At 31.6% G+C, this 14,441-nt stretch overlaps 1 protein-coding gene across 1 annotated transcript; it reads left to right on the top strand.

The window, feature by feature from the left end:
* The first annotated feature begins 3,509 nt into the window (after nucleotides 1-3,509).
* On the top strand, nucleotides 3,510-10,148 carry LOC111715107 (homeobox protein engrailed-1-B). Its single transcript, XM_023490365.1, has 4 exons — nucleotides 3,510-4,102; nucleotides 4,346-4,423; nucleotides 8,683-8,879; nucleotides 9,612-10,148. Exons 1-4 carry the CDS (start codon nucleotides 3,601-3,603, stop codon nucleotides 9,783-9,785), a joined length of 951 nt encoding a protein of 316 aa, XP_023346133.1. The 5' UTR covers nucleotides 3,510-3,600; the 3' UTR covers nucleotides 9,786-10,148.
* The last annotated feature ends 4,293 nt before the right edge of the window (nucleotides 10,149-14,441 follow it).

Genomic DNA, 14,441 nt, shown 5'->3' with positions numbered 1-14,441 from the left:
ATAACACCCAAGATTTTAAAATGTCAAAAATTAAGTTACATAATGTACAAATTTACAAAATGTTCAAAGTTCCAAAAAGTCCAAAGTTACAAAATGTCACAAAATGTCCAAATATGTCTAAATGTTACCAAATGGTACAAAATATCTAAAGTTACAAAATCTTCAATATTACAAAATGTCCAAAGTTAAAAAAATGCCCAAAGTTAAGCAAAACAACTTATTTTAGAAAATCTTTGAAACTTTCTGTTCAAATTTCAGCTGTCACGTCGATATTTAGTTAGTTGGTTAGTTAGGATTTAACCCACGGCTTAGTAACATAATATATAATTACAAAATAGGTAATTAGAAAACATGTAATTACATATGTTAGTAGCAAAAGATATCAGCAACAAAAGATATGATTATATAATCTACAGAAAGGCAAATATTACAAAACATATGAAATGTTTATTAACTCATATTAATAGTTCAAATGTGGTTCAGTTGTAACTGTAACTGAAACTTTGGACATTTTGTAATTTTGGAAATTCTATAAATTTGGACATTTTGTAACTTAATCATTTTGTAACTTTGGAGATTTTGTAACTTTAGACATTTTGTAATTTTGAAAATTTTGTAACTTTGCACATTTTGAAACTTTTTAAACTTTAAATTTGGGCTGTTTTGTTAATTGGTCGTTTTGTTTTTGGCCAATTTGTAAAATTGGGCGTTGCGTTTTTGGGAGATGTGTAATTTTGGATTTTTGTTTTTGGACATAGTATTTTTAGGCGTTTTGTATCCACCTTAGTTTTTATATCTATTTATCTATTGCATCTTTAATTTTTCATCTTTCCTTTTTCCTCTAAATTTTTCTTTCTGCCTTATTTTACTCCTCTTCCTCTTCCCCTTTTATACTTTCACTTTTATCCTTCCTCTATCTTCTTATTTCTTCCGTTCTTCTATGATCGATCATTTCTTTTCCTTTTCCTCTACTTTTATCTTCTACTTTTCTTTTTCTTTTCCTCTACCTTTATCTTCTACTTTATCTTTTCTTGTCCTCTACTTCTATCTTCTACTTTATCTTTTCTTTTCCTCTACTTTTATCTTCTACTTCATCTTTTCCTTTTCCTCTACTTTTATCTTCTACTTTATCTTTTCCTTTTCCTCTACTTTATCTTCTACTTTATCTTTTCCTTTTCCTCTACTTTTATCTTCCACATTATCTTTTCTTTTCCTCTACTTTTATCTTCTACTTCATCTTTTCCTTTTCCTCTACTTTTATCTTCTACTTTATCTTTTCCTTTTCCTCTACTTTTATCTTCTACTTTTAAGATATAATTAAGATAAATAATGATTCCCCTTAATATCTCTGACAAGCATGAAACTGCAATAAAATATTTGAATGGATTCAGGGGTAATAAATAATATTTTCAATAAAATAATGAATTTTTTTGTTTTTAGGTCTTTCGCAGGTGAATTTTTAAATCTTGTAAATGGCGAATGAAAAAGATAAATTTACACCTTGGTTCGGTTCATCCCTAGTTATAATTCGTGCTGGTTCTACAATACCCTGGGATGGGTTACCATCCTAGATAAATTAAACTAGGCAGCTCATGTCGTCTTCAGCTGAAATTTAATCTAAGTATCTAGGGTACCCTGATCTTGCCGGGTGTCATTTGTTGCATAAAACGTTCTGGTTCGACTCTATACAATGGGTAGCCAGACTGGACAGGACGACTGAATGTACATTGCATCTACAGTACGTGTTGTACCGGCTTTTGCAACTTTAAGAGTGGCGTCAGGTCAGGGTTGCCATCTTACAATCAGAACGGACTGTACAGTTAATTAGCCAAGAAATATCAACAAAAAATGAAATATCCTAAATGAGACATCAGATTGATTGTTCAAAACAAGAAAAACACACAAGGAACCTCTATATCATTGTTTACATATGTATTGTACTGCATCTTTTTGGAGGACCGTAAACATACTTCGTGCTGCGCTTGATGAGTTTTGTATATATTCATCCAGAATCTGAATAGATAAAGTCCGTTATCGAGAGGCGATTGTGTATTTGAATTTAACAAGAACAAGAAAATATTGCAATTGACTCCGTGGAGACTACTGTAAAAAGGTAACAAATATGAAAAAAAGAGTGCAAAATTTTTAGTTTTCTACTGATTCTATCTCTCTCATGGTTTGTTGGTCTCGTCAAAATAAAGTTTGAAATCATCCAGAAATCATCCAGAAGTCATCCAGATATCATCTTGGTGAAAAGTCGAGTTTTAATCCTTGTATGGCACGACTATAGCCGGTGAAAACTCCACTTTTAAACTCGATTAAAACTCAACTTCTGGAAAGCAAAAGTCGAGTTTTACTCGAGCTTTACTCGAGTTTTACTCGAGTTTTACTCGAGTTTAACTCGAGTTTTACTCGAGTTTTTGTTTGCTGGGTAAATTACACGTAACATTGAAGTCTTATGTTTTCAATCCTAACTCCTTTTATTAAAAAGCTCTTGAGAAGAATTTTAAAATTTTGAGTTCCTCTGATAAAGCTAATTATAAAATTGCTTTCCTATACTTCAGCATAAATAAAACGGAGCTTTTAGGTCACAAAGCATTACCAGTAATTTAGCCGTACTACTGCTTTTTCCTTATTTCTTGATTTTGTTTACATAACATAATGTGTATAGGTTTATTACAATATAAATATCTTTAAATTTTTTATCAATTGTGCGCCAAGTAGCTTATACTAGCTAATAACTAAAGGAATTGAGTCTTTGCCACAAACTATGATTTTTTATTTCGTATATCTTTGCAACCCTATGTTGTAAACCTTAGATATTTCAAACTATGAATTCTGATATATCAAGTAATCTAAGTTGGAAATAGCTCAGGCTTACAACATCAGGTTGAAAAGATATAGGGATTGGAAAATTTAAGTTTGTGATAAAGACTCATTTCCTTTATGGTTTAATATTAAACTGAACTAATTGATAATATTCTAAAAAAGTGATTTAAAGACTTTTAAGATATTAGTAATATAGAAATAAAATGCCGATGGTTACAAATCTAATCTAATATGGATGAAGGGAAAACAATAGAATCCATGCAAAAATGTTATTTAAAATCCAATAGGTTACAATATAGTCGAATTAAACGCATTGCTTTTTTGCTTGTATCTGCATTGAGGCAGCTGAGAGTGGCTTGAAGACCATTAGCTTGATAACCTGATGTCTCTACATTGAGGCTTGATAGGGCCAGGGTTCTGTAACCCTATGATAAAGTGCTTGATGCCGACAGCTCTATCCACCTAGATTGTCTCCTATTGGTCGAGCTAGAGTAGTCACTGCTCTCTCATTGGTCGAAGTGAAACCAAAGGCTTCTTCTTATTGGCTGAAATCCAGCGGTGGATTTTCATCAGGCAGTTTGGCGCCAAAATCCGGTCCAAGTACACTCAGGCCAGTTCCGGCCAATGCAGTGAGAGTAGAGAGAGAGAGAGAGAGTGCGCGTTCAGTTAAAAGGTTTCAGTTGATACCACACAGTCCTAATGAGTCTATTAAAGCTAAATTAGATTATTATAATAATTATATAAACTGTACAGCTAAATTTAGTGATTAATATGCTTAGCTTGGTGAATGATAAGCATAGAACACCTTCCTTGCATGGTGAAGAGAGACCGGAGTCACCAGAGATCGATGTAGATTCACCAGAAGATCTAGACTCACCACATCCTCAACTTTCACCGAAAGATATTAAAGAAGAAGAGGAAGAAGAAGAAGAAGATGAGAAACCAAATATGTTTTCACCCGCCCCGTCATTGTTCGCCCCCCTCGCCCTTCATCTACAGCGCCCTTCCCTTTCCCTTCCCATCTTCCAACCCTTCCTTCCCCTCGCCCCTGCCCTGCTCAGGAGAAATCTTCCATTTTCCATAGATGCCATTTTAAGACCGGAGTTTGGACAGAGACTCTCCCCGCCCACCTCTGTATCTCCGCCCACTACATCTCTAGGGGTGTCTCCAGGTCGGAGCCCGCCCTCCCCTGCTTCCCCGCCCATTTCAAGGTCAAGGTCACCGGGGGAGGTGACCTCAAATAAACCCACACAGGATGCAGACTGTCCCCCAGGTTAGGTTATGTTTCTGATTATATTTTTAAAAAAATCTAATTTAAAAAATTCCTAGATATAATTATTTACATTTTGCTGATTATAAAAGTTAAGAAATGTAATAATATAATGATAATTTTAATAAACTGCCAAGTATATTTTTTCTTAGCATGTACAAATTGAATGACGATATTAATAATCATTAAAGCGATCTTTATAGTTTAATGAATAACAACAATAATAATAATAGTTCTGAATTTCAGGTATGGTTCGCGGGCCTAACGGTCAGCTGTGGCCAGCCTGGGTTTTCTGTACAAGATATTCAGACAGACCTTCTAGTGGTAGGTCAACCTTTCTGTCTATCTGTCAACCTATCAGTCATTTGTCAACCTATCTGTATATCTGTCAACCTATCTGTCTATCTGTCAACCTTTCTGCCAATCCATGTGTCTATCTGTCTATCTGTGAATCTATCTGTTTATCTTTCAACCTATCTGTTTATCTGTCAATCTATCTGTCAATTTATCTGTCTATCTGTCTTTCTATCAATCCATTTGTCTATCTGTCTTTCTGTCAATCTATCTGTCTTTCTCTCAATCTATCTGTATAACTGTCTGTTTCTATCAATCTATTTCTATATTTATATATATAATCTATTTAGCTATGTTTCTATCTATCTGACTAATTATCTATGTTTCTGAAGAATATCAGCGTGTTAAACTACGGTTTGTTTGTTTACTTTCTTGTGTCAATTAGGTTTTCTGTCACTCTAATCAAAATTATAAAGGTCTGATACAGCTAACGTTTGTTTTTTTTACATTTTTATCTGTTTCAAAATGATTCTTAAATTGTTTTGCTTTTTGAATTTTTAAATTTTTAAATTTTTTTTTTTGTTAAGTTACGTAAATAACGATTGTTAAGGAGGTATAATTATCATTACCATTTCGTCAAAGCAACAAATATTTTTGGTCTTAAACTGCGCACTATAGTTTCAGTGGAAGAATATATTTCCATTAAATGATAGCGCCGATTGTAGAATTAATAACTCTAATTGGATAATGAGATAGATAGAAAGATAGATGTTACCGCCATACTATTTCTATTGGTTCAGATTAGACAACAAGCACATGAATGAACCCTGAATGGTTCAGGCGCTAATGGACTCGGCATACAGGAGTGTGCGCGATTTTTAATGAATTTCATACACGGCTCCTGTTTTTTCAATCATTTGACAACTAAAAAATTAACAAGCGGAGGAAAACGTATGAAGATGGGGTGGGGTATCTTCCTTATCACACACTAGCTTGGGAACCCAGCTTTCCCTGGAAAAATAAGTTTTCCTAAAAAAAACCTTGGAACTATTAAATCAAGCTAAGAAAATTCCCCGTGGTTTTATCGAGTTTCCCAATTCAAATTTGGGGCTGTCTGGTCAAGGGGTTTCAGAGTTATGATCGGACATCCAAACAGACAAACGAACAAAGAAACAAAGAAGTACTTAATAAATAGATATATAAAAAATGTGTAAGTGTGTACGATAATGCGTGCTTACTGCTTGTTCTTTAGAACATTGAACACTTCTAAAAAATTTGAGTTCTCTTAATTTTACAATACATACCCAAAATGTCGTGTTATTTGAAAAAGGGCTCTTTCCTAGAACAGAAATCGTTGAGCCCTTATCTTATCCCCCCCTCCCCTCCTTTAACTTGAAAGTGATTATCAAACAACAGCTCATTAGGTAAAAAGTGATATATTAAAAAAGGAAATTTTGCTTAATATTTGACTTTCACATTCTCAGCGTAACATAAGAAAGTATCCCAGTGTTATCGATTAACCAACTATACAAATATATAGAAGACTTGTTATTCATTGAAGGGAGTGTTCGTGAAAATTGAAAGGGGGTATAGGCTTAAGGCGATAAAAAATGCACTTTTGATCGCTACTAATCTTACTTCTATCTGTTGCATCTATATTGGAGAAAATTGCTAAAAACGACTCACACCGAAGAACGTAGCGTCTATAAAAATTCGGAAAGATGCAACATTCAACTCGGATCGTAAACAAATCAATTTAATTCCAAAGAAATCATTCAGATATTACAAACAGTATTCATCGATTATTTTTCGACGCATTAGTATATAGTTAATATTTTATAATATTTCGTATAATGTCGTCTTCATTATCAAAAATCCTCGAAACAGGAATAAATGTTTTCAAAAATAACTCTCAGATCATGAAAAATACAAAATATTATGAAATATAAACTATTTACGAATGCGTCGAAAAATATTCGATAACTATTGTTTGATTTGTTTGGAATTAAATTGATTTGTTTACTATCCGAGTTGAATGTTGCATCTTTCTGAATTTGTATGGACTACGTAGTACGTACGTTCTTCGGTATTAGTCGTTTTTAACAATTTTCTCCTTATAGACGCAACAGATAGAAGTAAGATTAGTAGCGATCAAAGGCGTGTTTTTATCGCATTAAGCCTATACCCCCTTTCGTTTTTTCGCGAACACTCCCTTTAACCAACTATACAACTATAAAGCTAGTGGACTAGAAATTGCAAATATTGTCAAGTAGATATTTTCCGTCAATTTGTTTAAATAAAACCTTTCAAACTAATTTAATTAAAATTTCGTCGAATTCCTTTTATCCTCCTCCCCCCTCCCACATGGTTTTATAGAATTGCGTGGAAAAAAAGCAATAATTGTAATTAGTTAAAATGGCCGAGTTTCCCATTTGGTTTGGAAATATTTGATTAAAATGGCGCTGCCGAGTCCTGACCTTTTGGTTGAAATTACGGAGGAAACACTCAGGATTTTAATTTCCCCTTCATCCATTGAAACCCCCGGACCTGGACAAAAACAAAATTAATCAATTCAAACGAATTCGAGAGGGGGAGATTCATCAGGGTGATCGGGGGATAGATATTTCGGTAAAACATAGTCTCTGATATTTTCAAGATAAACTCTCTCGTTTTCATCGTTAATTTTGTTGTTTTTATTGAATCTACTTTATTTTGTTTTATTCAATCTATTCATTTCAAACTGAATGAGAAATGAACCGGACCGTATCATGTCCATTTAATTAATATTGGCACAATTTGCACCAAATAAATCCAATTAGTTAAGCGTGGAAAAAAACGAGAGATGTGTGCGCATGTTCCAATTAATGCCGCTGAATGTTTTGATAGTGATCAAATAACCGGATTTCGGCCATTGATTGGCAAATGGTTGAAATAATGGGTTAAAGTAGAATGGTTGAGATTTAGTCAGGGTGGTCCGTTTATCTCTGTCATCACTGAAACAGCTCATCACGTTTTAAACCTGAATTATACATTTTTTTTTCGAAATTTGCATTTATTTTTAAAACTTTTTTCAAATATATATGATTACAATTTCTTTAAACATAGTTTTAGTTAATTAACCCCTGCTTGTCAAAAAAAAATAGTCTGTCTATATTTTAATTAAAGAAACTAGGCATCATATGCAAATGTGAAATCCTAATTAAAACGAACAGTGTGTGCACTCTGTGCGCATAGCAAAAATGCACAATGCGCGGTTTTGACAAGATTGAATCTGAAGGATCTTACATGCTAAATTCCAGGCTAAATCATCCAAAAGCATAAAAACATAATAAACGGTTCCCTCTCATCACATGTCAACCGATAATCTACCAGTTTAACCGTAACACACGATAATCTACCAGTTTAACCGTTACACACGATAAAATGCAAAATTAGTCAACTTTTGCTAATGGACTCAAATATTAGAAACTTAAGTAATAACAAGAACACTTGTGTTTTGAAGCGGGGGGGGGGGGGTTAAAATATATATTTTTCTCATATTCCTTTACATTAGATTAACAATTTGTGCTTTTAGGAAGAAAACCTCGGCAACGAAAATCTGATTTAAACATTAAAAGTAAAAACATTTTAAAAGGGGTTTCAAGTTGGCAAGTTTTAATTGATCACAATCTACAGTTAAACTCTGAAAAATAGGAAATGGTTGTTTTAGTTTGTCTCGTATTGCGTGTGTGATCCAAGCTGTGTTTTGACAATTTAAAAGATTTGAACTAGACTGAGAGATCCATCTGCCGGCCTCTGGATTTCTAATTAAATTCAAAATAAGATTCAAATCTCAGTTTTATCTCTTGTTCATCTTTCCTCTTTTTCATTCATTCTCCTCATCAAACTGATTTTAATCTGTAGAGTCGCAACTTTTAGTGTCGAAGGGAGTCGGAACTTTTAGTGTTAGATTGAGGGACTGTGGACTTTTAGACTTAGAAGTTATTTGGGACTTTTAGTAACGGAAGGAGTTAGGACTTTTAGTACCGGATTGAGCCGGGAATTTTAGTTTCGGAGGGAGTCAGGAATTTTAGTGTCGGGGATTCAAGACATGGAGTGACGGAGGGACCGGAGTCAGGACTTTTAGCACTTTTTCACACATAGTGCTATTATATTTTATGATTTTCCGTTTTTTACAAAAAAAGTGGTCAACATTGGGCCGTATGTTTTTAGGGCGAGAGTTATTCAACAATTAATATAGGTTTAAGTATAAATTGTAATTATATAAACCTTAAATGTTTACTGTTCAGGTCCCCGACTTCGGAAAGTGAAGAAAGCGAGATCAGCGAGTGGGTCAGAGCGCTCCGTGTCTCCTGTTAGAGCCGGTAGTATTGGAGACGACAAGCGACCAAGAACTGCTTTCTCGTCGGAGCAATTGAGCCGACTAAAACACGAGTTCGACACGAGTAGATATCTTACAGAGGAGAGAAGGAGGTCTTTATCCAAGGTCAAAGCATTTTAATTTTTTTAATTTTTTAATTCAATAATAATTAAAACGTATCAGCTATTTTTGCTATTTGTGTATTTTCTTTAAAAAAAAGGTTGAACGAAGAAGATTATTCTTATTTGTCTTTAATTGAAATAATTATAAAGAAACTGATTACTCGCCTCTAAATTAAATGTTACAATAAAAAATGATTTGAAGCATTTGGTTTTCATTTTGAGTAGAGATTAAAAAAATGAGGCACTTTTGAATCCAATTTTAAAATATTGAAGTTTCAATTTAATTATGCTAAGTGGAATATAAGCAGCTCCTACAAAATTAATGTTTAGTTTCCCCTGAAGTTGATTAATTAGCCTAAATACTAGTTTAACTTTTAATCTGCTAATTATCACAAAAGTCACAACTTAACGTTTTCAAAACCCCGCACTTACAGTTCAAAATACGAATAAAGAGTTGGTTTAAACAACCTTTTCCGTATGATTCAGAAAAAAAGTAAGTCATATCAACATTTTTTTTGAGAAATACTTGTTAACATTAAATAACAACAATGACAAGTAAATTTTTGAAATTTTGATCATTCATAAATCTTCCCTGCAGGGGCCACGTGTTGTCCCACACTAAATTTGAGCCTGGTCGGTTTAGCCGTTTTGACGTTTATTGGATACAAACAATCAAACAAACAAAAAACAGACAGACAGACAAGCAAAGTATATATTTAAATACTGTTTTTTTCAGGACCTGGGCTTGAATGAAAACCAGATAAAAATTTGGTTTCAAAATAAGCGCGCCAAACTTAAGAAAAGTACGGGGCATAAGGGAGAGCTTGCGCAAATGCTCTCCGCACAAGGACTTTATAATCACAGTACGATGTCATTGGATGAAGATGATCCAGACCTGTTTGGTATGTGAAAAACATGAAAAAATACCACTTATAGATCTTGCCAAAAATTATGTGAATCTTAATGTTTAATGTTCAAACAAATATTTATTTATTTATTGTAACTATTAAATACATGTTTAAAAGTTTGTTTAGCTCACATAGAAGCAACTTAAAAATAATGCTATTTTCTCATAATTTAGTTTGGAAAAAATGGCTGTTCTCTTTTTTTTAAATTTTCTAATTATGAAGTTCTTAAAATTCTGTTCATTGTATTTTCGTTTCAGAAGAATGTTAATGAAAAAATAACAAATTGTACAAATTATTCTGGGAAATAATTTCCAACATGTTCTAATCGAATCTGTTGTTCTAGTCAGAACTATTTATAAATAATTATTGACAATAATTGAATTATTAGTTAACTTTTTATATTAGAGTTATTGATTTTTAAATAAATACTCTAATATATTAGTTTAGTGTATAAGTTATGTGTAGATTGAGTGGGTTTATAAATTAAATTTTATGTTTTGTCTTCGGTCAAAATTTGTGAACTTATACATTTTTCTGGCACAGAAAATTGAATGGGTATACTACCATTATTTCTCATAGTGAGCAAAGCAGTTGTAGAATTTTCTAATTTGTATCTGTTTTGTCTCTCAAACTTTTTCTTGAATAGTTTCAGATTTGTCCAATTAGTATATTTCTACAAATAACAAAATGACAAGTGCCATATCTCATCATTTTATAAAAAAAGGTCATTCTACTTTTATACATTGTTTACTAATATTTCGAGAAAACGATGTATCAAAGGAATTGAGTTTTTGCCACAAACTCTGACTTTGTAATCCCTATATCTTTGCAACCCGGTGTCGTAGATCTTAGATATTTCAAACTATAAATTCTCAAATAGTCGTAGTTTGAAATATGAAAGGTTTTCACCATCGGGTTGCAAAGATTTAAGGATTAAAACATTTGACTTTGTTCCTAAAACTCAATTCCTTTAAATACCGGGTCGATTTTGAAGTGTCGTTACGCCTTGTATGATGATATTTTTATTTGAAATAATATTGCAAAACATACTCTTTTGCCGATCAGGGTTTATTTTTAAAAAGTGTATTGTAAAACAATATTGCAAGCCTGATACTAATTAATCCACAGAGTTTGAAAAGTAAAGAAAATCCTTGAAAACGAAATGGTTAATTGATAAACCTGAATTCCAGTTAAAACCCTTAAATTGGATTCTTGTAACTAATTATAAATCAGTCTATTTAAATCTAATTATTTATTTATATAGAAAACAACTAAGAAATTGTCAGAATACAGGATTGTATTGTCAAATTATCAGGATTTACAGGGACTTCGTAATTTAGAGTAATCATTCACTGTAAATTCACTCTAAATTCACTTTAAATTTAATTTAAATTCACTCTCAATTCACTCTAAATTCACTCTAAATTTACTTTAAATTTAATTTAAATTCACTCTAAATTCACTCTAAATTCACTTTAAATTTAATTTAAATTCACTCTCAATTCACTCTAAATTCACTCTAAATTTACTTTAAATTTAATTTAAATTCACTCTAAATTCACTCTAAATTCACTTTAAATTTAATTTAAATTCACTCTCAATTCACTCTAAATTCACTCTAAATTTACTTTAAATTTAATTTAAATTCACTCTAAATTCACTCTAAATTCACTTTAAATTTAATTTAAATTCACTCTCAATTCACTCTAAATTCACTCTAAATTTACTTTAAATTTAATTTAAATTCACTCTAAATTCACTCTAAATTCACTTTAAATTTAATTTAAATTCACTCTCAATTCACTCTAAATTCACTCTAAATTTACTTTAAATTTAATTTAAATTCACTCTAAATTCACTCTAAATTCACTTTAAATTTAATTTAAATTCACTCTCAATTCACTCTAAATTCACTCTAAATTTACTTTAAATTTAATTTAAATTCACTCTAAATTCACTCTAAATTCACTTTAAATTTAATTTAAATTCACTCTCAATTCACTCTAAATTCACTCTAAATTTACTTTAAATTTAATTTAAATTCACTCTAAATTCACTCTAAATTCACTTTAAATTTAATTTAAATTCACTCTCAATTCACTCTAAATTCACTCTAAATTTACTCTAAATTCACTCTAAATTCACTCTAAATTCACTCTAAATTCACTCTAAATTCACTCTAAATTTATTTTAAATTCACTCTGAATTCACTCTAAATTCACTCTAAATTCGTTCTAAATTCACTCTAAATTCGTTCTAAATTCACTCTAAATTCACTCTAAATTCACACTAAATTCACTCTAAATTCACTTTAAATTTACTCTAAATTCACTCTAAATTCGTTCTAAATTCACTATAAATTCTTTCTAAATTCACTCTAAATTCACTCTAAATTCGTTCTAAATTCACTCTAAATTCTTTCTAAATTCACTATAAATTCACTATAAATTCACTCTAAATTCGTTTTGAATTCACTTTAAATTCACTCTAAATTCGTATTAAATTCACTATTAATTCACTCTAAATTCTTTCTAAATTCACTCTAAATTCACTCTAAATTTACTCTAAATTCATTCTAAATTCACTCTAAATTCACACCAAATTCACCATTGATCATGATCATCAAGATTAAGCCTCACGGTGGGGACCGGGGAGAGGGACTGTAAGCGTAATTTCGAGTAACCCTCGATGAAAAGATGGTAGTGCCCGGTTTACAACAGTACCCTTAAAAGCGTTGTTCAATCAAATGTAAATTAAATATTAATGTATAAAATGTTGAAACTCGATTTTTCTCAATTGTTGTTTCTCTTAAAAAGTGATTTGCTCATTTCTACTGCAAGAAAACACTTAGAAATTGTTTTAATTAGATGCTTTTAAACAAAATTTTCCGCAAGGGTACCTCTCTCAATCTGGCATTGCAATCGTTGTATAGGGGATCCCTTGAAATTACGCTTACAGTCCCTTTCATTCTAGTAAAAAAATGCCATTTTATCGTTGAAATAATATTGGTTCGAGGACAGGACTGTCTGAAGGGAAGTAGGCGTCTGATTTAAAAATTAAGAAAGTTCATACCTTTTTTTATAATTTAGCCACGGGCCTGGTAACATATTTGAAAACAAAAACTCTCTTAGTTCTAAAACTCTCACAACTCTATGAGTAAAATCACCCATGCACATTGGATAGACAAAAATAGCCCAACCGGAATAGGGGTTAAAAAATCAACCTCTGTCAAAACTGTCAAAACCTCCCAATATCTCCGCAAAGCCTGGAATGTAAAGATATATTCCCTCGGATGAAAAGAGGCCGACTCTTAAAAAAAGTCGGAGCAAATAGAGAACAATAATGACATGTTTGACAGTAAGCAGTGTTTAAATAGAATATAGTTGATTTTATCCTAATATTTACCTTGTCATTTGTCAAATTATTCAAGGATAAGATGTTTACATTAATCTTATATTTCATTTTAACAATTAGAACTTTAAAGTGAATATTATTTAGAGAAAGAAAAAGTAAGATTGAACAGATTTTTTCGGATTTGGGTCCAAAAAAAACCTTAAACGGCTGAACCGATCGGACTTAGATATTTTTTTGGGACCTTATATGACCCTTAGAAAGATAAGGTGATCATATTCACAAATTTTGCCTCCAGAAACATTTGAATTTTTGAATAATATAAAACCTACAAGGAAAACTAAAATAATCATGCACTAAAATGGTAAAAAATAAATAATAATAAAACAGAAGGGTACGCAAACAGTCCTTATAGCCAAGCATTGGCATCTTTACACAAAAACACTGTACTCATACTGTATAGAGTTAAATATACTGATGGTTAATAAGTTAGTAAGTTTGTAAAATGTGTGGTCCTTTCCCCAGAAAAAGGATAAATATATCTTACTAAACTAAAAATATATATTTCATAAAAGCATTGAAAGCAAAATGTATAAAGTATAATGTAAAGAAAATTATTAAATAAGAAGATTGAAGCAGGAAACCTTATTTACCCCTGAATATTAGAAGCTAGATGTTAGAACTAGATGAGGCTAAATATGGTTAGAAACACACTCCTTTCAACATCATTAAACCCAACAGATAAAGAAACAGTTAAATAGATAGATAGATGGATAGATGGATTAGATAGATAGAAGGATAGATAGATGGACAGATGGAAGGATAGACAGAACTTAAAGACAGGATGAATGGTACATGAAAGGAGCAGAAAAAAGAAAAGTCGAGAATTAGAGAACTAAATTACATAATAACTAAATGACATAATAACTAAATAACTAAATAGCTAAATAACATAATAACTAAATAAGTAAATAACTAAATAACATAATAACTAGATGACTGAAAAACTAGAGAACTAGAGAACTGGTGCACTGAGAACTAGAGAACTAGAGAACTTGAGAACAAGAAAACTAGAGAACGAGAGAACTAGAGAACTAGAGAGCTAGATATTTAGAGAACTAGAAAGTGAGATAACTAGAAAACGATTCACCGACAATAGCATTAAAGGAATAAAAAGAGAGAGATAAATAGAGAACTAGAGAACTAGAGAATTAGAGAACTAGAGAATGTTAGAACTAGAGAACCAGAGAATTAGAGAACTAGAGAATTAGAGAACTAGAGAACTAGAGAACTAGAGAACTAGAGAA

The sequence above is a fragment of the Eurytemora carolleeae genome, unplaced genomic scaffold, assembly GCF_000591075.1.
Source record: "Eurytemora carolleeae unplaced genomic scaffold, Eaff_2.0 scaffold1087, whole genome shotgun sequence".
NCBI classification, from domain to species: domain Eukaryota; kingdom Metazoa; phylum Arthropoda; class Copepoda; order Calanoida; family Temoridae; genus Eurytemora; species Eurytemora carolleeae.
Note: the sequence above shows the minus strand (reverse complement) of the source record. Positions and strands in the feature narration are given on the sequence as shown.

What these genes read in the sequence shown, in the direction of transcription:
- LOC111715107 (XM_023490365.1), top strand. Translation starts at nt 3,601, where the DNA reads ATGCTTAGCTTGGTGAATGATAAGCATAGAACACCTTCCTTGCATGGT. An exon ending in GGATGCAGACTGTCCCCCAG is followed by an intron (nt 4,103 to 4,345) that starts GTTAGGTTATGT and finishes TCTGAATTTCAG; the next exon opens with GTATGGTTCGCGGGCCTAAC. An exon ending in TTCAGACAGACCTTCTAGTG is followed by an intron (nt 4,424 to 8,682) that starts GTAGGTCAACCT and finishes TTTACTGTTCAG; the next exon opens with GTCCCCGACTTCGGAAAGTG.